This window comes from Pleurodeles waltl, chromosome 9 (genome assembly GCF_031143425.1).
Source record: "Pleurodeles waltl isolate 20211129_DDA chromosome 9, aPleWal1.hap1.20221129, whole genome shotgun sequence".
NCBI classification, from domain to species: domain Eukaryota; kingdom Metazoa; phylum Chordata; class Amphibia; order Caudata; family Salamandridae; genus Pleurodeles; species Pleurodeles waltl.
Genome location: NC_090448.1, coordinates 34950911 through 34974096, shown reverse-complemented (window position 1 = coordinate 34974096; position 23186 = coordinate 34950911). Strand labels below are relative to the sequence as shown.

The 23186-nt window shown below is 46.7% G+C and overlaps 1 protein-coding gene across 1 annotated transcript in view; it reads right to left on the bottom strand.

Moving 5' to 3' along the window:
- Positions 1–23186, bottom strand: part of PRKAR2A (protein kinase cAMP-dependent type II regulatory subunit alpha) — a 716041-nt gene that overhangs the window by 499025 nt on the left and 193830 nt on the right. Inside the window, exon 4 of the mRNA XM_069206211.1 lies at positions 22493–22576. Coding sequence (XP_069062312.1) covers positions 22493–22576 — 84 coding nt within the window. The remainder of the gene's footprint in view (positions 1–22492; positions 22577–23186) is intronic.

Below are 23186 nucleotides of genomic sequence, written 5' to 3'. Positions count from 1 at the left end.
AGAAAGAGGGTTAAAGTGAGAAAGACAGGCTGTACTAACACCATTAACTAACTCCTCCTCCTTCAGTGAGGGACTATTCTCCCCAAAAGTAGCATAGATGTCCAAAGATTTTTGGTGGAAAAATTCAGCTAGTAAATTGCTGTGTTCTAAGGAAGCCTCTAAAAGATTGTCTTTCACCGGCGCATGTAGAATATCTCTTAATATTTGGAAAACTACTTTGGGGGAACCTGCCGCACCCTCAATTTTTTGTTTGCTGGTAGCAAACCCACTGTGCCTCCTTAATTTCACCATGATACCTTCTAATAGCCCCCTTGTAAGCTTCCCTATCTGCTGAAACAAACAGCTTTTTCCAAGTTCTTTCTAACTTTTTACATTCCTTTTTTAGGAGAAGTAAAGCGGGGGTAAACCAAGGGGCACTAGTTGTTCTCCGTGGACCAGACTTTTTCCTCAGGGGGAGAACTATGTCCAGACTTTCCGTGATCCAGTCACAGAAAGCCTCAACTTCCGATCCACTCTTGCTCATGACACTGGACTTAAGTGATTCCAGAGTGACTATAAAATTCTCTTTATCCAATTTATTCCACGATCTCCCAACCTGAACAACCGGTTTACTCCCACTCACCAATGTACCCCTTGGTGAAGTACTTGTGCATAAATCTTCCATTAGTGGACTTGTTGCTGCATCCTGCTTAACAGGTCCGCTAACTGATTGTCCATTCCTGGGACATATTCTGCCAGTAATTGAATGTGATTGTGAATCACCCACTTCCAGATTGTCTGAGGTAGAAGGGACAATTGAGGTGATTGTGTCCCCACCCCCCCCTTGTTTTTGCAGTTAATACAAAACTACTTTGTGCACAAATATACTCCTTGTGGAAGAGCAGAATGTGATCACTCACAGTAAAGCCAAACCATAGATAGCTATAGAGAGAAATAGAAGTTTAATAAAAACAAAATATCTTGGTTAATGCCAGACCTAATTAGGGAGCCATTTCTTAAAGACATTCACAAAAGTGCACCCATGGTATATGTCTATGAATTAGTGGATTTCATGAATTCACAAGAACATACAGAAGCAGACCAGGAAATCATACTCCTAGACAATATTTGTGAACTGTATTTTAGCACAAGTAAATATGCATGAGTAGATTTGCTCATGTGAAAATCTACTGAACATTTACATGTTCACTTTCGCTCCTACTACTTTTTTTCCGAACCATGGAAGAACTTCTATTTGTGTCATTGTCAGGAGTACACTTCCAACCTTTCTCAGCATGGGAAAAGATGAGCGAACAGGTGATGAAAATCCTTAAACATGCAAGTTAGTAGGTTTGCAGACTCAAAGGCATTCCAGCCCATGAACTATTGCTTACTGCTTCCTCCAGTCAGAGTATGTAGACTTGCGAAAAGGTGGCAAAATAAGGAAATTGCTATAGTAGGGATCGAAATTGTATTTAAGCCCTACTATAGTAGTAGCCCTGGCATAATCAGAGAGGCCATTATCAGATCTCTTACATGATGAGATTGCTGCCATTATTGGTCACCGAACTACATGGCACCAAAGGGACAAGTAGATTTTTTTTTTACATGACAGGTAGATTTAAGAAGCAACCTGTCCCATGGACAAGTCGATATTTTATTAAATTCCACACCCCTGTTAAACATATCTATCGGGATCTGAATTTATGTCAGGTTACAGCATGTTACACATTAGCCCACTGCTTATCGCTAATTAAGGTTCACAACAATTGTACATCTTGTAACTGATTATGCAGGACATGGCATATGAACTGATTGAGGCGAAAAGTAGAACATGGTGACTGTAGCATCTGAATCCACCTCTGCCCTGATTTCTTTGGGGGTACATTAATTCATTGATACTTATTGTAAAGTATAAAGGACACCATAATCTGGTCAGACTGGCATGATAACTGTTTGTATTATGGTGCAATTATGTTTACGTTTTTTCAGCTAAAAGAACAAGTTACTTACCTTCGGTAACGCCTTTTCTGGTGGATACACTAGCTACATATGGATTCCTCACCTAAAGAATTTTCCCCATGCGCCAGCATCCAATGAAAATTTCTTCTAGCTCTGCACGTAAACGATGACGTCACAATTGCCAGACTCCCGCGCGACGCCGTATGATGTCATCCAGGCAATACGTCACAATTGCCAGACTCCCGCGCGACGCCGTATGACGTCATCCAGGCAATAAGAGGTCCTCGTCGGCATGCAGACGTCAGTTATCACCATTTTTTACGTGCCTTTGAGGCGAACAGGTGAACTTTGATACTACGCATTTGACATGAACACATCAATCAAAACTTATATCCCATCATTTAATTCAACCAGTAGAAAAACATAACGAGAAAAAATAAACATCCTACCGTGAGGAATCTACAGTTAGCTAGTGTATTCACCAGAAAAGCTGTTGCCGAAGGTAAGTAACTTGTTCTTCTGATGGATGCAACTACCTGTGGATTCCTCACCTAATGAATAGAGTCCCAAAGCAGTACCGCACTCGGTGGATGGTGCCTGAATGGTCAAACCAAGAAATTCTGCAGCACAGACCGTGCAAAATGGCCATCCCTCCGGACTTCAGAATCTAAACAATAATGTTTAGCAAATGTGTGGAGGGATGCCCAAGTTGTGGCCTTGCAGATGTCAACCACAGGAACAGCTCTAGCTAAGGCCGAAGAGGCCGCCTTAGCCCTGGAGGAATGGGCTCTTAACCCAACAGGAGGTTCCTTCTTTGCTAAAGAATAACACAATTTGATGTAAAGAATTACCCACCTGGAAAGTGTTCTCTTGTGGACAGCCTCGCCTTTCCTCTTCCCAACGTCACCGACGAAGAGCTGATCCTCCTGTCTGAACTCTCTCATCCTGTTGATGAAGAAGCTCAATGCTCTTCTTGGATCTAGTCGGTGTAGCCTCTCTTCCTCCTTTCATGGATGAGGTGGAGGATAGAAGGAGGAAAGTGTGATGGACTGTCCTAAATTAAAGGGTGTAACAACCTTCGGTAAGAAAGCCGCCTTGGTCCTTAACACCACCTTGTCCTTATAAAAGGAAGTATATGGGGGTTCCACACTAAGAGCCTGGAGCTCACTCACCCTCCTAGCTGGCGTAATGGCAACCAGGAAAACAGTTTTCAAAACTAAAAACCTTAAGGAACATGAATGCATTGGTTCAAACGGTGAATCCATCAGAAATGCCAACACTAAGTTCAAATCCCACTGCGGCATAACGAATGGAGTGGGCGGAAACTTGTTAGTGAGACCCTTAATGAACCTCAAAACTATTGGAGACTTAAACAAGGAAGGTTGGTCTGGAAGACACAGAAAGGCTGACAGCGCGGACAAGTAACCCTTAACAGTCGCAACTGCACAACCCCTCTGCGCCAAGGACAGCGCAAATGACAAAATGTCCGATAAGTGGGCACGTAAGGGATCAATTTGATTCTCTCCACACCAAGTCACAAATTTAGCCCACCTGCTTGCATAGATAGATTTGGTGGAGTGTTGCCTGGCTGATAATATAACTTCCACCACTTCTGATGGGAGAGAAAAAGTACTCAGATTGCCCCGTTCAATCTCCAGGCATGTCAGTACAGGCTCTGGAGGCTGCCCCTGCGACTGCGAGAGGAGGTCTGCCCTGTGAGGGAGACAGAGCGGAGGGCAGAGAGAGAGTTGGAGAAGGCCTGAATACCACACCCTTCTTGGCCAATCTGGAGCTATTAAGATGACTTGGGCCTGGTCTTGGCGAATCTTCCTCAGAACCCGAAGAACCAAGGGTATGGGGGGAAACGCTTAAAGCAACTGACCGTTCCAGGACATCTGAAGCGCGACCCCAATGCTCCTTTCACCGGATACTGGAAGCTGCAGAACGACTGGCAGTGCGCGTTCTCCCGAGTGGCAAACAGATCTACCTGAGGAAACCCCCACATCCGAAAGATGCAAAGGACCAGGTCGGGATGAAGACGCCACTCGTGATCGGTCGAGATGTGCCGACTGAGACTGTCCGCACGAACGTTCAAAACTCCGGCCAAATGTTTTGCTACCAAGCAAATCCGATGGTTCTGTGCCCAGGACAAGAGTCGCAGAGCTTCTCTGCAGAGAAGGTACGACCTCACTCCTCCCTACCCTATTTGTTTATATACCACATTGCGGTAGTGTTGCCCGTCAGGACTTGAACCGACCGACTGCGAAGGGAAGGGAAGGGAGGAAGGCCTTGAGAGCCAGACGTATCGCCAGCAATTCCAACAGATTGATGTGAAACCTCTGTTCCACTGGAGACTGGAGACCAATGACCTCTGACCTCCAGGTCTCCCAGATGAGCTCCCCACCCTAGAGTGGAAGCATCCGTTATCACTGTGGCCACTGAAGGTGGCAGCGAGAACGGCTTTCCTTGAGAAAGGTTGCCAACCGCAGCCCACCATCAAAGATCTGCTGCAGCGTCTCTGGAGATTCTTATCGATTCGTCGATATCCCCTTTGTGTTGAAACCACTGCCTGCGGAGGCACCACTGAAGAGCCCTCATGTGCCAGCGTGCATGAGTGACCAACAGTATGCAAGAAGCGAACAGACCGAGCAGACGAAGGACCTTGAGGAGTGGAACGACCGCTCCATTCTGGAACATTGGAATCAACGCCTGAATGTCCTGAATCCGCTGAGGCGGAGGAAAGGCCCGATTCAATGTTGTGTCTAGTACTGCCCCTATGAACAGGAGGCGTTGAGAGGGCTCCAGGTGAGATTTGGGCACGTTCACCAAAAAGCCCAGATTGAACAACAACTGGGTTGTCGACTGCAGGTGACGTAGCAGGAGCTCCGGAGACTTGGCTTTGATCAACCAATCGTCCAGGTAAGGGAATACTGCTTTCCCCCTCCTGAGCTCTGCTGCAACCACCGCCATCACCTTCGTGAAGACTCGAGGTGCTGAAGTAAGACCAAACGGAAGGACCGCAAACTGATAGTGTTGCGATCCCACCACAAACCGGAGATTCTTCCTGTGCGACTTGAGAATAGGGATATGAAAGTAAGCATCCTGCTAGTCGACAGACACCATCCAATCCCCTTCGTTCAACGCCAAAAGCACCTGTGCTAGGGTCAGCATTTTGAACTTTTCCTGCTTGAGGACCCAATTCAAAATCCTCAGGTCCAGGATTGACCTCAACCGACCATCCTTTTTGGGGATCAGGAAATATCTTGAATAACAGCCCTGACCCCTCTCCTGCTCTGGAACCAACTCTACTGCACCTTTTGACAAAAGGACTAGAACCTCCTGTTGTAATAAAAGGAGAGGGTCTTCCGAACAGAAGGATGGGCGGGGAGGGATGGGATGGGGAAACTCCCGAAAGGGAAGAGTATAGCCTTTCCCTACAATATTGGTGACCCAGGAGTCCGATGTTATTGACTCCCACATGTGGAGAAACTGAGACAATCTCCCCCCTACAGGAGGTGCATGGGAAGGGATTGATGGAGGACTAAGGATGCTTTCCCTGCAGCACCCCTCCGGAGGAAGAGGCAGAGTGCTGCTGGGTGGCCACTCTGGTACGAACCCTACCCCTTCCCCTATATGATCTATAGGGGTGAGTAGAGGCAGCCTGCTGGCCTGTCTGCTGAAATCTTCCTCGAAAGGAAGAGGCACGCCCAAACCCCCTGAACCTCCTGAATACTCGTGAAGGAGTGGAGACGGAGGCCTGCAAGCCTAATGATTTTGCCGTGGCCCTACTCTCCTTGAACCGCTCCAAGGCAGAGTCAGCCTTTGTCCCAAAGAGTTTATCTCCATCAAAGGGTAAGTCAAGTAGGGTTGACTGCACATCTGGAGAAAATCCTGAAGATCGTAGCCAGGCATGTCTTCTTGTTGCTATGGACGTGCCCATTGCTCTGGCCACGTAATCAGACGTGTCAAGCCCAGATTGGATAACCTGAGTAGCCGCTGCCTGAGCGTCCGACAAAAGGTTCAGAACCTCCTGAGGCAATCCAGGATGTGTTGTCTTGGCCTCGTCCATCAGGGCATAGATGTACCTGCCCAAGATACAGGTTGCATTCGTTGACTTCAGGGCCATGCTGCATGAAGAGAATGCCTTTTTTGCAGATTGGCCCATTCTCTTGGATTCCCTGTCCGAAGGAACCCCTGGAAAAGATCCTGGAGCTGTGCGGGAAGAACATGAGGCCTGCCCAACCAAGCTCTCTGGAGTTGGATGTTTTGACAAGGCGGCTGGATCTCCAGGAGCCACCCAATACCTCCTTGCAACCGACCTATTCACTGCTGTCGATGTCACAGGCTTCTTCCACACCTCCATTATCGGGTCTACAAGTGACTCATTAAATGGAAGGAGTGGCTAAGCCACAGCTGAAGAAGGGTGCAACACTTCAGTGAGGATGTTAGTTTTTATTTCAGCAGCTGGAAGAGGAAGGTCAAGAAAATCCGCCGCCTTCCTCACCACCGAATGGAAAGAAGCCACCTCTTCGGTGTACTGTCCCACTCCGGGGAAGTGTCCAACCCACTGGCAGTGTCCAAGCCCTGTAGGTCTCCCATGGGCTCTGCAATCTCACCCTCTTCCAAGAGTTGTTTCTCGTATTCCTGCTCCTCAAGCAGCCTCAGAGCCAATCTCCTGGAGCGCAGCCTGGCCTCAATTCTCGGCGTCGATAAGGCGTCTGCTGACGCCGAAGACCTCGGACGGCGTCGACCCTCTGATTCATCCGACGCCGGATCCATCGTCGCTGTAGGCGTCTTCAGCATCGATTGAGGTTGTGGTGAATTCATCAGCGCCGGGGCAGCAGACGTCGTCGGCGTCACAGACCTTCTAGGTGACGCCATCGGTACCGGCGCCGAACCAGCCTCTCCCGTGGGAAGGAAAGTCCTGAAGGGCGTCGGTCTGTATGGAGCCAGAACACCAATGTCATATCCCAAAGGACCTGAAGGTCCAGACGAGCCACCTCCCGGAGCCATGCTGGCAAAGATGTTAAACAGCGCATTGAGAAATGCGGCAGGGTCTGTACCTGGCGCCGGGAACGCCGGATCCGGATATCCCTGTGGAGTCAGCGCCTGAGGTGACACCGGCGTCGGTTCGGGAATCTCCATCTGCGCCGGTGAAACCGCCGGATCCTGATGAAAATAAGTTACTTACCTGTAACTGTAGTTCTCTAGTATTGGAATCTTTCATAGATTCACATGCTTGAATCATTCCCCGTCGTCGAGATGGGAGCCCCCGGTATAATTTACACAAGCAGTGCCAAGATACATTAACAAAGAAAGGCCCTAGGCCTCTTCAATTTAACAGTCTATCAGAGTCATTTTGTGAAAAGGATCAAACTTGAGCATCCACCAATCAGGCAACAGCATCCTCTAGAATCCTCCTGAGAGAAGCTCCAGCACCCCAGATTTCCCAAGTACAAGTGCGTAAAAGATATATATATATATATATATATATATATATATATATATATAAAGTGAGCTTCTCCGGGGAGGTGGGTGGGTCGCATGTGAATCTATGAAAGATTCCAATACTGGAGAACTACAGTTGCAGGTAAGTAACTTATTTTCTTACTCCAATATTGGAACTTTCATAGATTCACATGCTTGAATCAGAGTAGAGAGCAGTAGCTATGCACATTGTACTATAATAACATATTTGATAGAAAACACCTTGATAAATAAAACATCTTTATATTCCTGTATATAAATCTATGTAACTGTAAAGGCATACACATATATATATATATATATATATACACACAGATAGATATATATATATATATATACATACATATATATATATATATATATATCCATACATCTATATATACATACACAAATAGATATCCAGAACGACAGAGCAAAAAGTATCCCAAAACACGTAAGTAATATGAATACTATCATTAAAAAAGACTGCTTATCTGTCTGTCACAATGTTCTCTTTACTCTTGTTTACTTTTTTTTTTAAACTGTGTAAGCGAACATAAGGGATATAACCTATGTGCATACCTGTCCTAGGATGGAGGGATGGAGAGGAGATGGCTCACCTTCACCCGAAGAGATTCCGGAGAACCGCCTGACCCACTGCTACCTCTCCTTGAGATAGAGATTCCAAGCAGTAGTGTTTAGTGAATGTATGACAGCTCCTCCATGTTGCTGCCCTACGAATGTCTTGTAGTGAAACTCCAGCGAACAGCGCCACTGACGATGAGACTGCCCTCGTGGAGTGAGCATGTACAGGTGAGTGCAGAGGTTTGCCCGCTGCTTGATGGCAGAAGCGAATGGCTGAGGCGATCCATCTGGAGATACTCTGCTTGGAGAGTGGATGTCCTTTTCTAGGAGCACTGTATGCTACGAATAGCTGATTAGAGCGTCGAAAAGATTTAGTTCTGTCCAAATAGAATTGAACACATCTTTTAACGTCTAAGGAGTGTAATGCCCTCTCAGCCGGAGTAGATGGATGAGGAAAAAAGGATTTGAAGACTAAAGGTTCATTGATGTGAAAGTCTGAAGGAACCTTTGGAATAAAATGCGGGTTAGTGTGCATTAGCAGTCTGTTGTGTTTAAGCTGTAGGAATGGCTCTTGAATGGAGGGAGCTTGCACCTCGCTGACTCGCCTAGCTGATGTGAGAGCTACCAATAAAGCAAACGTCCATGAAAGGAACTTGAGAGAAGCACGATGGATCGGCTCAAACGGATGTTTCATTAGTTGTGCTAAGACTATATTCAGGTTCCACGAAGGAGGTGGTGGTCTGAAAGGAGGGAAAACTCTGAAAAGCCCCTTCAAGAATCTCTTAATCAGACGAGAGGAGTAGAGTGAGGGTGAAGCATCCGAACGTCTGTATGCAGCTATCGCTGCTAGGTGAACTTTAATGGAAGAATGTGCCAGGCGTACCTGAGCTAGCTGCAATAGGTACGGTAATATTTCCTCTGGTGGTGAGACTAATGGGTCAATCTGCTGCTGATGACACCAGACACAGAATCGTCTCCATTTACAATAATAAGTTTTATTGGTGCTATCCGCTCTGGCTTTTGACAAAATATCCCTACACTCCAGTGGGATATTCAAATGTGCAAACTCCTTGTGCTCAGGAGCCATGCTGATAAATGCATTGACTTCGGATCCGGATGCCAAACCTGCCCTTTGTCCATTGTTAACAATTGGGGTAACAGTTCCAGCGGAATGTGAGGCTTGATCGACAGAAGAAGTTCAGCGAACCAATGCTGACGCGGCCAATACAGAGCTATTAATATCAGAGTGCACGGCTCTGCTTTCATCTTCGTGAGGACCCGTGGGATCAACGGAATTGGAGGAAAGGCGTAAGAAAAGATGTCTGACCAGACTATCGAAAATGCATTCCCCCAAGATCCCTTTTGGTGATGCCAACTTGCGAAGAACTGGCATTTGGCGTTGTGCTGGTTTGCCAACAGGTCTACTGCTGGTGTACCCCACTGGGAAAAAATGTGGTCCACTATTGACTGGTCTAGCTCCCACTCGTGGCAGCTCGACTTCTGCCTGCTGAGTGCATCTGTTGTCTTGTTGTTTATTCCCGGCAAGTGTACCGCTGATAGTGTGATGCCTTGCTGCGAGGCCCAATTCCAAATTGTTTGGGCTTCTCTGGAGAGAGATCTTGTGCGTCCTTGTAATGCATCGTTGTGGTGTTGTCTGTCCTTATTACCACTTGCGATCCTGAGATCTTGGGAAGAAAAGCCTGTAAGGCAAGGTACACTGCTCTGAGCTCCAGCCAATTGATATGCATTGATGTCAGGTGCGGTGGCCATTTGCCACTTACTTGCAGATCCTGTAGCACAGCTCCCCAGCCTTCCAGGGATGCATCCGTAGTTATGGTCCATGGAGCCTGTTGCTGTAGAAACTAAAGGCCGATTGATAGATGGTGCCTTAGAGACCACCATTTCAGAGCCCTGAGCATTGTTGGAGTTATGTGTATCTGATCCTCGAACCTGCCTGACACCTGTAGCCATTGACGATTCAGTTGCTCCTGTAAGGGGCGCATCTTTAGACGGCATAGATGAACTAGAGGTATGCATGAAGACATGCCCAACAGAGACTTGAACAGACGGACAATAACCTTGCTTTTTTTCTGTATGGAACTTGTTAGAGTCAGCAACCTTTGTTGCCTCCCTAATGTGGGACATGCTATGGTGGATTGTGTGTCCAGTTCTGCCCCTAGAAAGGTAATACTGCGTGCTGGTAGAGGCTTGGATTTCTCCCAGTTGATGAGGAGTCCGAGGTTGGTTAGTAAGGAAACGCACTTTTTTGTTGATCTGTTCGCTCCTGCGTAGGTCTCTGCCTTTATCAGCCAATCGTCTAAGTATGGAAAAATCTGGTGTTTTCTCTTTCTGAGAAAGGCTGCGATTGGTGCTAGACATTTGGTAAATATTCTGGGAGCTGATTTCAGTCCGAAAGGAAGGACACGGAATTGAAAATGGCTGCCGGCTACGGTGAATCTCAGGTATTTTCTGTGGGCAGGGTGGATGGGTATGTGGAAGTATGCGTCTTTCAGATCTAGTGTAGACATGAAATCTCCCTGGTTGAGGCACAGGAGGACGTCTTGTAGGCTGATCATACGGAACGATTGCTTTTTTAAGTAGGCATTTAGCTCCCGTAAATCAAGGATCGGCCTCCAATCCTTCCAATGAGGAAGAACCTGGAATAAAATCATGTTCCCCGCTGGGCTCGAGGCACCTTCTCTATAGCTCCTTTGAGTAGCATTTTGTCGATCTCCTTTTTGAGTTGTTGAGGGTATCTTGAAGGAGTCCTGCGGGCGGGCGGGGGGGGGTCTGATGTGATGGCTTGCCATTGTTTGAGGAATAGGGATATCCTCCCGCCCAGGCTGAAAGGAGGAGAATTGGATGTAGCCGGAGCCTCGGATGCATCAGGCTCTACGAGCCGAATCTTTGGCCGGGCGGGTTGAGCGTCCACGACCACCAGGTCAACCATAGGCTGGTTGTGGCGGCTGCCTCTGCGGGTAGTACTGGCGATATTGTTGGGAAGAGGAAGGATAGGTGGAATATCTGTGCTGTTGATATTCTCCTCTGTATGAGGGTTGGCCACGCCCTCTAGGTCGAAAGGAAGACTTTCGATATTGCAGGGTCCCTAGTGACCTTGCTGTGTCTGTGTCCGATTTAATAGATTGTAAGGCATCAATGTTTTTCCCAAATAACGCCTGGCCATCAAAAGGTAAGTCCAAGATCTTATTTTGCACCTCTGGACGGAAAGAGGTAGCTTTAAGCCAACCATGCCTTCTAAGCACTGCTGCACCGGCGAGCTGACGAAAAGCAGTGGTTGCTATGTCCATTGCACAGTTGATAAGTTCTGCAGACGTGCGTTGACCCTCTTGTACAGTTTTGTTTGCCTCTGATCTTGTATCTTCCGGCAACTGGCTAATATAAGGAGCAATGTCCGCCCAAAGTTGCCTATCAAACCTAGCCAATATAGCCAAAGAGTTGGCAGCTCTTACCACTAAGCTGGCCATAGAGGAAAATCTTTTACCCATATTATCTAGCCATCTACCCTCTTTGTCTGGGGGTGCGGAAATCGGGGCAGAAGGATTCTTAGACCTTCTTTGTGCTGCCTGAGCTACCACCGAATCCGGAGGAGGGTGTCCAGTTAGACATGTTGGTGCATCATCCGGTGCTTTGTACTTCTTATTTAAACGAGGCAGTACTGCAGTAACTGTAGCCGGATTATGCATGACTTTTAGACCCTCTTCCCCACAGGTAGTTAACTATCGGGATAGAGCGCACACATTTCTGGAAAGGCTCCTTAAAGTCGTAAAGGAAACAGTCTGTTTGCTTGGTTGGCATTGGTAAAGCAAAACGTGTGGCAGCTCTTTCTAGAAGATTGTGAAACCCTCCTATGTCTTCTGGTGGGGACTCCACCTTAGATTGAGTAGGAGAAGGAGGAGCAGGGATGATGTATTTGTCCCACTCGGAGTGAGTGTCCAGGAGCTCCCCTTCTTCCTGATCTCGCTCTGAAATGTCCGTATCCTGAGGAAGTGTCATATCAGGAGTAGCCACATTTGCGAGAGGTAAAGAAGTTGGCCTCTGATGTGGAGTGGTAACCCCAGAGACGGGCGAGGTTGTTCCCCTTGAGGGGGAAAGCGCCTGCTGTAATCAGCCAACATCGCTCTGAGGTCAGTCAAATGGGAGGATGGAATATATGCTCCCTGTTGGTATTGCTGTTGTTCTGTTGAAAATTGGGGGTCATAGGCTTCCTCATACTCCTCCTCTTCCTGATACTTTACGTTTAATTGGGATGGACTATGGGCTGCTCCAAATGGCCCCTCGTCATCTGAGTCTTTGTCTCCCTCTAAAAGGTGCACTGGAACAAGGGATGACACCTTACTAGGAGATGTATGTGTTGGCGTCAGTTTTTCCACACTTTTTTGATGTTTCTCCCTCGTCGACGATGTCGTCGACGGCGCAAAAATAGACTTCGTCGTGGGCGGTGTAGTAGACACTGGGCGCACGGAGATTTTAATAGAAGAAAGTCTCGCCGACGAGTCTACCGTAGACGATGGTAGGGCTGACACTGACATCAGTGCCGTCGACTATGACGATGTGTAGACGGTCGTCGACGCTGTCGTAGCTGCAGTTCTCGTCGAAGGTGGAGTACCTGTCCTCGTAGACGTTGTCGCCGGCGGAGCCGTCGACGGTGGAAACGCAGAACTGGATGTCGTCGTCGGAAAAGTACTCACCGACGGTACCGTCGACGATGGTGCTTTTTTCGCAGTCACAGAGGATAGCTTCTTAAAAGGCACAGATGGTGGTACAGAGGAAGATTTTCTGTGCCTCTCTGAACTGCTAGAATGACCTCTCCCCTCTTTCCTGGAAGCTTTCTTAGGAGAGGAAGATGGGCTGCGGCCTTTATAAGACCCTGAAGCAGTCTTTTTGTGGACTTTCCCTGAGAGTTGAGAGGGAGATCTAGAGCCTGATCTCGCCCCCTTTGATGATCTTCTGGATGTTGAAGAGTCATCACTCTCAGAGTCAGAAACTGGATTTTCTCTGCTTTAGTTTCTGCAGCCATATCAATAATCTGCCTTCCCTATCCTTTAAAGTCTTAGAGGAAAAGGTACGACAAATCTTACAGTCTTTGGCTGAATGGTCTGGGTAGAGGCAGTAGATGCAGTCCTGGTGAGGGACTTCAGAATGAAGCCTTTTCTTTCCACAAGTCTTGCAGTCTCTGAAAAGACCTTTCTTCTCCTTGTCAGACATAGTTGGAAAATAGCTGACAAATCAAGTTAGATAAGTTTCTCTGAGAGAAAAAGTTGTTGAAAAGGTGTGAAGAAAGAGCAGAGCTCTGAGGAGACTCCCTAGCACGACGTGCGGTAGAAAATCTGAGGTGCTGGAGCTTCTCTTAGGAGGATTCCAGAGGGTGCTGTCGCCTGATTGGTGGATGCTCAAGTTTGGTCCTTTTCACAAAATGACTCTGATAGACTGTTAAATTGAAGAGGCCTAGGGCCTTTCTTTGTTAATATATCTTGGCACTGCTTGTGTAAATTATACCGGGGGCTCCCATCTCGACGACGGGGAATGATTCAAGCATGTGAATCTATGAAAGTTCCAATACTGGAATAAGAGGATCGACCTCAAAGACAGATAGAGGAGATGTCAGAGAAGTAGGAGTCATCCGAGGCGGAGGTGTTACCGTCTGACTAACCTCCCATGTCGTACGGCGTCGAGCTGATGGCGACCTCGAGCAGGATCGGTCCTTACTCGAACGACGTCGTGAACCATGCCGGCGCCGGGAGTCTCGATGACGCCTGTGCGACTTCGAAAATTTAGAAGAAGACCTACGATGGTGATGTCTTTCCTCCTTCTTTGATTTCGCCAAGAATAATTTGGCCTCCCGCTCCTTGACAGCTTTTGGATTCATACGCTGGCATGAACCGCATGACTCGACTTCATGGTCCGAACTCAAACACCACAAGCAATTTTCGTGTGGGTCTGTCACCGACATTCGTCCACCGAACTCCCTACAGGGTTTAAAACCCGATTTGCGTGGCTGAGACGGATAAGTTACTTACCTGTAAATCCTAGTTCTCTTCCAGGGGTATCCTCATCAAAGTCATAAACATTGAATATTCCCGCCCTTGTGCGGGGACCCCGGAGCATATATATATAAAATACATACATATTATCATGTGTAAAACAGCAATGCAGGCTATAATCATAAATAGGCTAAAATGCTTTATTTCTATGCAAGTTTTTTTTTTTTTTTTTCATATTATAAAATCACAATAGATCATAAATATCTACCTAAGCCCCAAAAACTGGACTTAGGGAAGTAAACAGCAGTAAATAGCAGAGACAAATAGAAAAAACCACATTGAAAAACAATGAAGCATTCTTAGCCAATAGGCTGCATGCAGGTTAACACAGGAGAACCATAAAAACCTTGGCACCGTGCCTTTAAGACCCTGAGCACCTCCAGTATCCCACCATGCCTCAGGGGTGAAGGGAAGGTGACAGTTGGTTCACAGTTAGGTCAGTACTTTTTTACGGTGACAATCTGTGTAACTGATCAGAAAGATAATCTGTCCTGCACTTCTAGGAGACTTGAGTCCGGGGAGGAGGGTGGGTTGTTTATGACTTTGATGAGGATACCCCTGGAAGAGAACTAGGATTTACAGGTAAGTAACTTATCCTTCTCTTCCAGGGGATCCTCATCAATAGTCATAAACATTGAATAGATTAGCAAGCCCATCCCTAAACTCTGCGGACTGTCTGAAAGAAGTGCAGGAAAGAATACATATTCATGCAAATAGATTTCTAAGAGAGGCCTGCCCCACCTGGGCATCCGCTCTTGCATCCGAGTCTAAACAGTAATGCTTAGTAAAGGTATGCACAGACTTCCATGTAGCAGCCTTACAAATTTCGGAAATTGGTACATTGTTAAGGAGGGCAGCAGTAGCCGCTTTTCCCCTTGTGGAATGCGCTTTTGGCCTAGCCAGTAATTGTTTATTAGCCAGCTGGTAAGTGTTAACAATACAAGACACAATCCATCTTGATATCGTTCGTTTAGACGCTGCCTCTCCTGTTCTTAAATGACCATAATTCAGAAACAAATGGTTAGAATGTCTAATCGGTTTTGTTTTGTCCAAATAGAATTTCAGCACTCTTTTCAAGTCTAAAGAATGCAATGCTTTCTCAGCCGGAGTCTCCGGATTGGGAAAGAAAGTCGGTAAAGATATAGTCTGATTGATATGGAATTCTGACACCACCTTCGGAAGGAAAGATGGGTGAGTTCGCAGAACCACTCTATTATCGTGAAAAACCGTGTACGGTTCTCTGCAAGACAGAGCCTGAATTTCGCTGACCCTCCTCGCTGAAGTAATGGCCACCAAAAAAGCCGTCTTCCACGTAAGGTGCTGTAAAGAGGCCTTGTGGATAGGTTCAAAGGGAGGGCCCATAAGTTTTTACAGGACTACATTCAGTTCCCATGGAGGAGAAGGTCTCCGAATGGGAGGAAAAACCTTTTTCAAACCTTCTAAGAAATCCTTGACTACAGGTATCGTAAAGAAGGATTCCTGAGAAAGCGACTTACGATAAGCTGTAATTGCAGACAAATGTACCTTAATAGATGATACCTGCAGACCAGATTTCGCCAGATGAAGCAAATAGGACAGTATGACATCCTCCTGAGCTCGTATGGGATTTATACCTTGTTGAGAGCACCAGATGTAAAATCTCTTCCACTTAAAAGCGTAAGAACGCCGCGTGGAAGGTCGTTTTGACTCTTTCAAGATGCTCATGCACTCCTGTGAGAGCCCTAGGTGCCCATACTGCAGGAATTCAGGAGCCATGCTGTCAAGCTCAGAGAGGGAAGGTTGGGATGTAGGATTCTGCCTTCCATTCTGCTCAGAAGATCCGGTCTGCACGGCAACCTCCTGTGAGGTTTTTCCGATAAGTTGAGTAGATCCGTGTACCAGAATTGGCGGGGCCATTGTGGCGCTATCAGAATCATTCTGGTTCTGGAGTTGTAAAGTTTGTTGATTACTGCCGGTATGAGGGGAATCGGTGGAAAGGCGTAGAGAAATATCCCTGACCAGTTGATCAACAGGGCATTCCCTTGAGATCCCGGACGGCAGAACCTGGATGCGAAGTCTGGGCATTTCTTGTTTACTTCGTCTGCAAAGAGATCCAACTGGGGTCGACCCCATTGACCGAAGATGTCCTCGACGACTTCGTCGTGTAGGACCCAGTCGTGCGCGTCTTCTAGATGTCTGCTCAGGAAATCTGCCTCTACGTTTTGCTGACCTGGCAGGTGTACCGCTGTGATAGACATTCCCCTGGCCAGGAGCCAATGCCATATCGTTTGGGACTCTCGAGATAGAGGTAGTGATCTTGTTTCCCCCTGCTTGTTCAGATAATACATTGTGGTTGTATTGTCTGTCTGAATTAGGAGAGATTTCCCCTGAACCAATGGAGAGAAAGATTTGAGAGCCAGATGGACCGCTCTGAGCTCCAGTAGATTTATGTGATAGTTCTTTTCCTTGTCGGACCACAGACCCTGAGCTTGGAAGGAACCCAGATGAGCACCCCAACCCTGAAGAGACGCATCCGTTACAAGAGTGTCGGCTGGAATTGTCTGGTGAAACGGAGAACCTATCGACAGGTGAGGTCTGTGCATCCACCATTGTAGTGATTGAAAAGCCGCTGCTGGTAGTCGTACTCTGTCCTCCCAGCGACCAGTCTTTTGGCTCCAGTTGTTCTCTAATGCCTCCTGAAGGGGCCTCATGTGTAGCCTGGCGTTCGGGACAATGAAGATGCATGAAGCCATGGAGCCCAGAAGCGATGTCACCTGACGAGCAGTAGGTGCATCGGCTTTTAATAGTTGTTGACACTTCCTGTAGATCGATAAAAGTCGTTCCTCCGAAGGATACACTCTTTAGAGCTCTGTGTTTAGTATAGCTCCCAGGTAGTGGAGGTTTTGTGTTGGAATCAAGGTTGACTTGTTGTGGTTGATTTGAAGACCTAGAGACTCGAAAGTTCTTAGTACAATGTCTCGATGTTTTCTCGCCTGATCCGGAGAGGAAGCCTTCAATAACCAGTCGTCCAGGTAGGGGTAGACGAATATTTTTTGTCTTCGAAGATGTGCCGCTACCACTGCTACACATTTTGAAAAGACTCGAGGTGCAGACTTCAGGCAGAATGGTAGGACTCTGAATTGGTAGTGCTGTGACGCTATTTGGAAACGTAAGAATTTCCGATGTTTGGATGCTATTGGGATGTGAAAATATGCATCCTGTAGGTCGATGGAGCACATCCAGTCTCCCTGATGCAGTTGCGGAACAATCTGGTGAAGGGCTAGCATCCTGAACTTCTGTTTTCTTATGTACTTGTTCAGGAGCCGTAAGTCCAGAATTGGCCTGAAGATGCCATGTTGACCCTTTTTCGCCACCAGAAAGTAACGGGAGTACACCCCTTTTCCTCTTTGTGCCGGTGGAACCTTTTCTACAGCTTTCTTTTGTAGGAGTGCAAGAACTTCCTTGCGTAGCAGGCTGAGATGAGAAGGAAAACATCTTGCTGGTGGCAAGTGTGGAGGAGGTTTTTTGAAAAGGAGAGAATAGCCATGTTCGACAATATTGAGCACCCATTTGTCTTTTGTGATGGAGTGCCACTCGTGAAGATGATGCGTAATACTTCCCCCCACCGGAGTGGTGCACAGTGCTGAGGGAAGCAATGCTTCATTGCTTTGTTGGTGTCTTTGCTGTAGACTGTTGAGGTCTACTTGCCCCTCGGTCTCTTGTGGGTCTACGCGCCTGAAACAGGGGACGTCCCTGTCGTTGCTGTGGCCTCTGAGACCAGTGAGGGGTTTGAACCCTCTGCTCTAATGGGCGTCTGTCGTACGGCCTGTACCTCCGCCTGAAGTCTTTCTTACGTTCCAGGCCCACTGCCCTCATAGTGTCCACCTCTGTTTTCATTCGGGTCATCTCTTCATCCGCGTGGGTACCGAACAACGAATTCCCGCTGAATGGGAGGTTTAAAATACGTTGTTGTGCTTCCTGTTTCAGACCAGTGAGCCGTAGCCAGGAAGACCTCCCAGCGCAGATTCCGTGCGCATACCCATGCGCAGCCAAATCCGCCCCGTCCGCCGCCGCGCTGATGACCTGGTTAGATACTAGGCCCCCTTCCTGCAAGATTTCCTGGAAGTCCTGTCTATCTTCCCTGGGCAACTTCTCTGTAAATCTGTGGAGTGAGTCCCACAGAGAGCGGTCATATCTGCCCAGAAGTGCTGATGCGCTGGAGACCTTCATAGCAGATGCCGCCGTACCGCACATCTTTCTCCCCAGGGAGTCTAGGTGTCTGCTCTCCTTATCCGGGGGGACTGTGGAAGATGATGCCACAGAGTGTGTTTTTCTGGCTGCGACTAAGATAACAGAGTCCGGTGGCGGATCCTTCCGCAGGAATAAAGGATCTTGCTCCGGAGCTTTGTACTTCTTTTGAATCCTAGCCGGGGCAGACTTGAGAGTGGCTGGAGTCAGAAAGGTGTCCATAGTAGGTTGCAGCAAACCCGGTACTAGTGGCAGCAGTTTTCTCGAGACTGATCTGTGTTGTAGAGTCTCAAAGATAACTGAGGATGAGGTGGCCGGCTCCGGTACCTCAATATTTAGTTTCTGCGCTCCCCTTAAAAGAACCTCATTAAAAGTGGTGATATCATCCACCGGTGAGATCCTAGCAGGTGGAGAATCTGTCAGTGTGGGGGAGTAGCGCCCAACAGACGATCCTGAAGAAGACCAAGAGGGTGATCTTCTGTGTGGTGTTCGCGACCTGGTTCTCCTTCGGGAACGAGACCTGCTACGAGAAGCTGTAGCAGAGTGTGCAGGTCTTGTGGTCGGCTGACGAGGAGCAGAACGAGCCCGTCCTGCTCTAGCTGTAGGCGATGGCGTTCTAGGTAATGAGGAAGTAGGAGAATACATCCTAGAGTATTGGGAATCCGGGGATGCTGCCGATCTATTCAGGCTCTCTAACCATCTAGGTGATAGGGTGATGGGAGAAACATGCCCCGATGAGCCCGCTCTGGAATGGGATGATGCACTCCGTATAGAGACCACCGGTGAGGGAGCTTTATCCGCTGGCTCTACTGCCTGTGACACAGCTGAAGGTTGTGTCGACGTCGATTGCATCCTCGACGTCGAAAGGTGCGATGGCTCGGCTGTTCTCGACGTCGAAGGTCTTGATGCCGAAAGCCTTGACGTTGAATGTCTCGACGCCGAGCGTCGATCGCAGGATCTGGACCTACTCGCCATCGTGTGTCTCGACGTTGAGTGGCGAGTGGTCGACGGCGGATGTTCATGCCGTCGTGGTGATTTTGACGTCTTGTCCTTCGACGCCAAGGGGCGAGACGTTCTCGACGGCGAACGGGAGTGCCGGAGATGGCTCGACGCCGAACGGCGGCCTGCCATCGACGGAGATGTACCCCTGTGCTGTCCATGCTTCGACGCTTTGTCCCTCGACGTCGGTCTGGTCACCGTCGACGGCGATCTATGCCGGTGAGACGGTGGTAACGATGACGTCGATGGAGAACAAACAGGCACAATCCTACCTGTCGACGTCTTTCTGGCCATTCCTTCTGTTGGAGGCCTGGGAAGTGAAGAGGATGTTGACTTTTTCCTCTCCTGAAGCCCATGCAGCCTGATTTTCTCTCTGTCTTTGAGAGTCCTCCTTGACATCTTCTTACAATACTTGCAGGTGTCAGGACAGTGACTCTGTGGCAGGCAGACAATACACAGAGAGTGTGGGTCTGACTGGGCTTTCTTCTTCCCACAAGAAGGACATTTTACAAAAAGAGATGGCATTTTCTGTCAGAAAAGACTGCCAAACTCAGACAAAAGATGTTATCTGTCGAGTAAACAGGAAAAACACTATTTTTAGGGATTTTTCCGAAGAAAAACTCAGAAAAACTGAGAGCTCAATGCTCCAGGATCCTCTCAGAAGAAGCCGGAAAAAAGAACTGACCTAACTGTGAACCAACTGTCACCTTCCCTTCACCCCTGAGGCATGGTGGGATACTGGAGGTGCTCAGGGTCTTAAAGGCACGGTGCCAAAGTTTTTATGGTTCTCCTGTGTTAACCTGCATGCAGCCTATTGGCTAAGAATGCTTCATTGTTTTTCAATGTGGTTTTTTCTATTTTTCTCTGCTATTTACTGCTGTTTACTTCCCTAAGTCCAGTTTTTGGGGCTTAGGTAGATATTTATGATCTATTGTGATTTTATAATATGAAAAAAAAAAAAAAAAAAAACTTGCATAGAAATAAAGCATTTTAGCCTATTTATGATTATAGCCTGCATTGCTGTTTTACACATGATAATATGTATGTATTTTATATATATATGCTCCGGGGTCCCCGCACAAGGGCGGGAATATTCAATGTTTATGACTATTGATGAGGATCCCCTGGAAGAGAAATAGTAACACTCAAAGTGAAACAGTAGCTCCCTGGAGCCTCGAAGAAAAAAACATTACTCGAAGGCACGGAAAAAAGGGAACTGATGTCTGCATGCTGACGAGGACCTCTTATTGCCTGGTGACGTCATACGGCGTCGCGTGGGAGTCGGAAAATTGTGACGTCATCGTCGACGTGCAGAGCTAGAAGAAAATTTCCGTTGGATGCTGGCGCATGGGGAAAATTCATTAGGTGAGGAATCCACAGGTAGTTGTATCCATCAGAACGTATGATTTGTCTACGTTTCAGGAATATAACGTTTTGGTCATTTAAGTTTTGCTATTGCAATGTGGCGCCCACTGCACATATCTGATGGGTGGGATCAGCTTGGCCATCTTTTTTTTTTTCTTTTTTAATTTACGTGACTGTTGTTAAGCAATACTAGTGACCAAAACTGTTATGCAACTGGAACATGTGTTATTTTTGCTGAAGTAAATTCTTTGCACAGCTGTACAGGAGTATATGTGGCTTCCACAGACAGTAGACGCTTTGGCTCTATGCGGGTATCTCGCGCCCCAGCTGCGCCAAAAGGGTGTTTGTGTGCAAGGACTTAGTTGCACTAATATGTGTGTGCGTGCATGTATGTGTAGTGAACCCCCTCACCCCCTGCCACTCCCCACCACTTTAGCAGCTTAAGCAGGTGCGGCCTTTGGGCCTAACGGCCTGGTGAACTGGGTAACAGTTAAGCAATAATTAGCTATTTATGGGCTATTCTGTCTTCATGCAAAACGCTAATAAATATCGCTGTTAGGGAACAACAACGTGCTCACCCGAGTTGTCTACAGTGGGAGAATATGCATAGTAAAATGATGACAATGTAGGCTCAAGGGAGAAAAGTATTAAAGGAAAAACTATGCATTAAAAGATGGGTGATGCAAAGGGGAGAGAACAGGACCAGGAGCGAAAGGTGGAAGAAGGAAACATGAAAGGAAAGAAGAAAGATAAGATCAAGGCTATAATGCAAGAGTGAAAGGATTGAAGATGAGAATGAATGGAGTGAAGGGTGAAAGGAGGAATAGGGAAAAGGATGGAAAAGTGAAAGGATCAATAAGTGTAAGGGTCAATAACAAGATGAATGGAAAAATGGTCAGATGGGAGGAAAGAGGGAAATGCTGGGTGAAAGAATGGCTTGACTGATTCCTGGATTCGTTTGTGACTGGATCGCGGCAAGGATGGATATATATTATGAAAGAGTAAAAGGACGAGTGGCTGAATTTGAGGATGGAACAAAGTTTGGTTGATGGAAGGCTGAAGCGAAGGATGAACATAAGAAAATTAATAAATGGAAGGGTGAAATGCTGGATTAATATATGGGTGTAAGGATGAAAGCGTGAAGAGAACTCTTCTTATGATGGATGGTTTACTTGATGTGCTCTGTGATGAAATGAATAGTCCAAGTGGGGATTTTTTTTTTTTTTTTTTTTGGGAGGGGTGGCTAGGGCGGGCGGCTGCTGGGCATTCATTCCAAGGTCCCTGCATGCAGGCAAGACTCTATGTTTATGACTATCAGCAAGAGAATGCTCCGATGCAGAGCCTACACTGATTTACAGGAAAAAAGGCAATGTGTGGGCAACTCACACTCAATGTCTTCTATGAAAGGCTTTCTCACTCATTTGGTTTCATTTTTCTTCAGACTTGAGACATGGTTTGACTGCTTTCCATCGCATCAGTACACACTATTCGCTCTTCACTGGGGAGCACCCAGGAAGCATGTGCTTTATAATTTTGTCATATAAAATGTCATTTACATGATGTCCATGTCAAACAAAACTGTTGGTTTCTAGGAAAACTGTAAAATCTATTTCAGGACGTTGTCATACCAGTGTCTGGCTATTGTATACAGCCAGCCAAAAGTAAAGGCAAAAATGAAGCTCTGCAGGTTACTGGAAGAATTTTGTTTGAAATATCCCACTTGAGGGTAATGAATAAAGTATTTCCTTGACACTGAAATTAGAGGCTTCAAGGCAACAGAATCTACAATGGGTGAGGAAAAGGTACAAATAGTAACAATGCCACAACCGACTGACTACAAATGTTACCTGATCAAGATTTTTAAAGAGCAGGATGTCTTTGCAAGATTCTTGTAGTCTTATTCGCTGCTCATCTGTTTTGGGATTAACAATCTGAAAAAGCAAATTATTACAAGCACTGTTTAGATTTTTTCAGCAGAAATGATTTAAGTAACGAGTAACAATAGGAAGGAAAAAACAACTTAAAAGTAATGCTAGTTCCCTTCCACGGAATCTTCATCAAAAGTCACATGTACTGAACTGTCTGGTCCAATTTTGGGATTCTGGAATACTTTGCAAGCAATTATATAAAAATGTACATATGCTTAGGACTTTTCAGTAGAAAGTAGAATTATAGGAGAAATGCCTCTGCAGCCTATTAAAAAGGCTATCATAGTCAAATTTTATTTTTTCTATTTCTAAACATCCGATAAAATCAATTACCCACTACAGGTGAAAAAAGCAACCAAAAGATCTTTCAAAAACATTTGTTAAAAGGAAAAAAGGTAATGAAGGGAAATGTAAGCAGGCAGGTTGTCATAGACAAGAAAGTTAAATATGACGCTGAATTTTAAGGGCTCACCCTAACCCAGTGTTCCATTGTGCCCACCAGTAACAGGTCGGATTGTTTTTACAAACAAAATAGGCTTTTATTTGCAAAAAGGGAAACATATTTCACTTTTTCTTGTCCACAGAGGCAAAGGACTTGGATGAAGATTCCCCT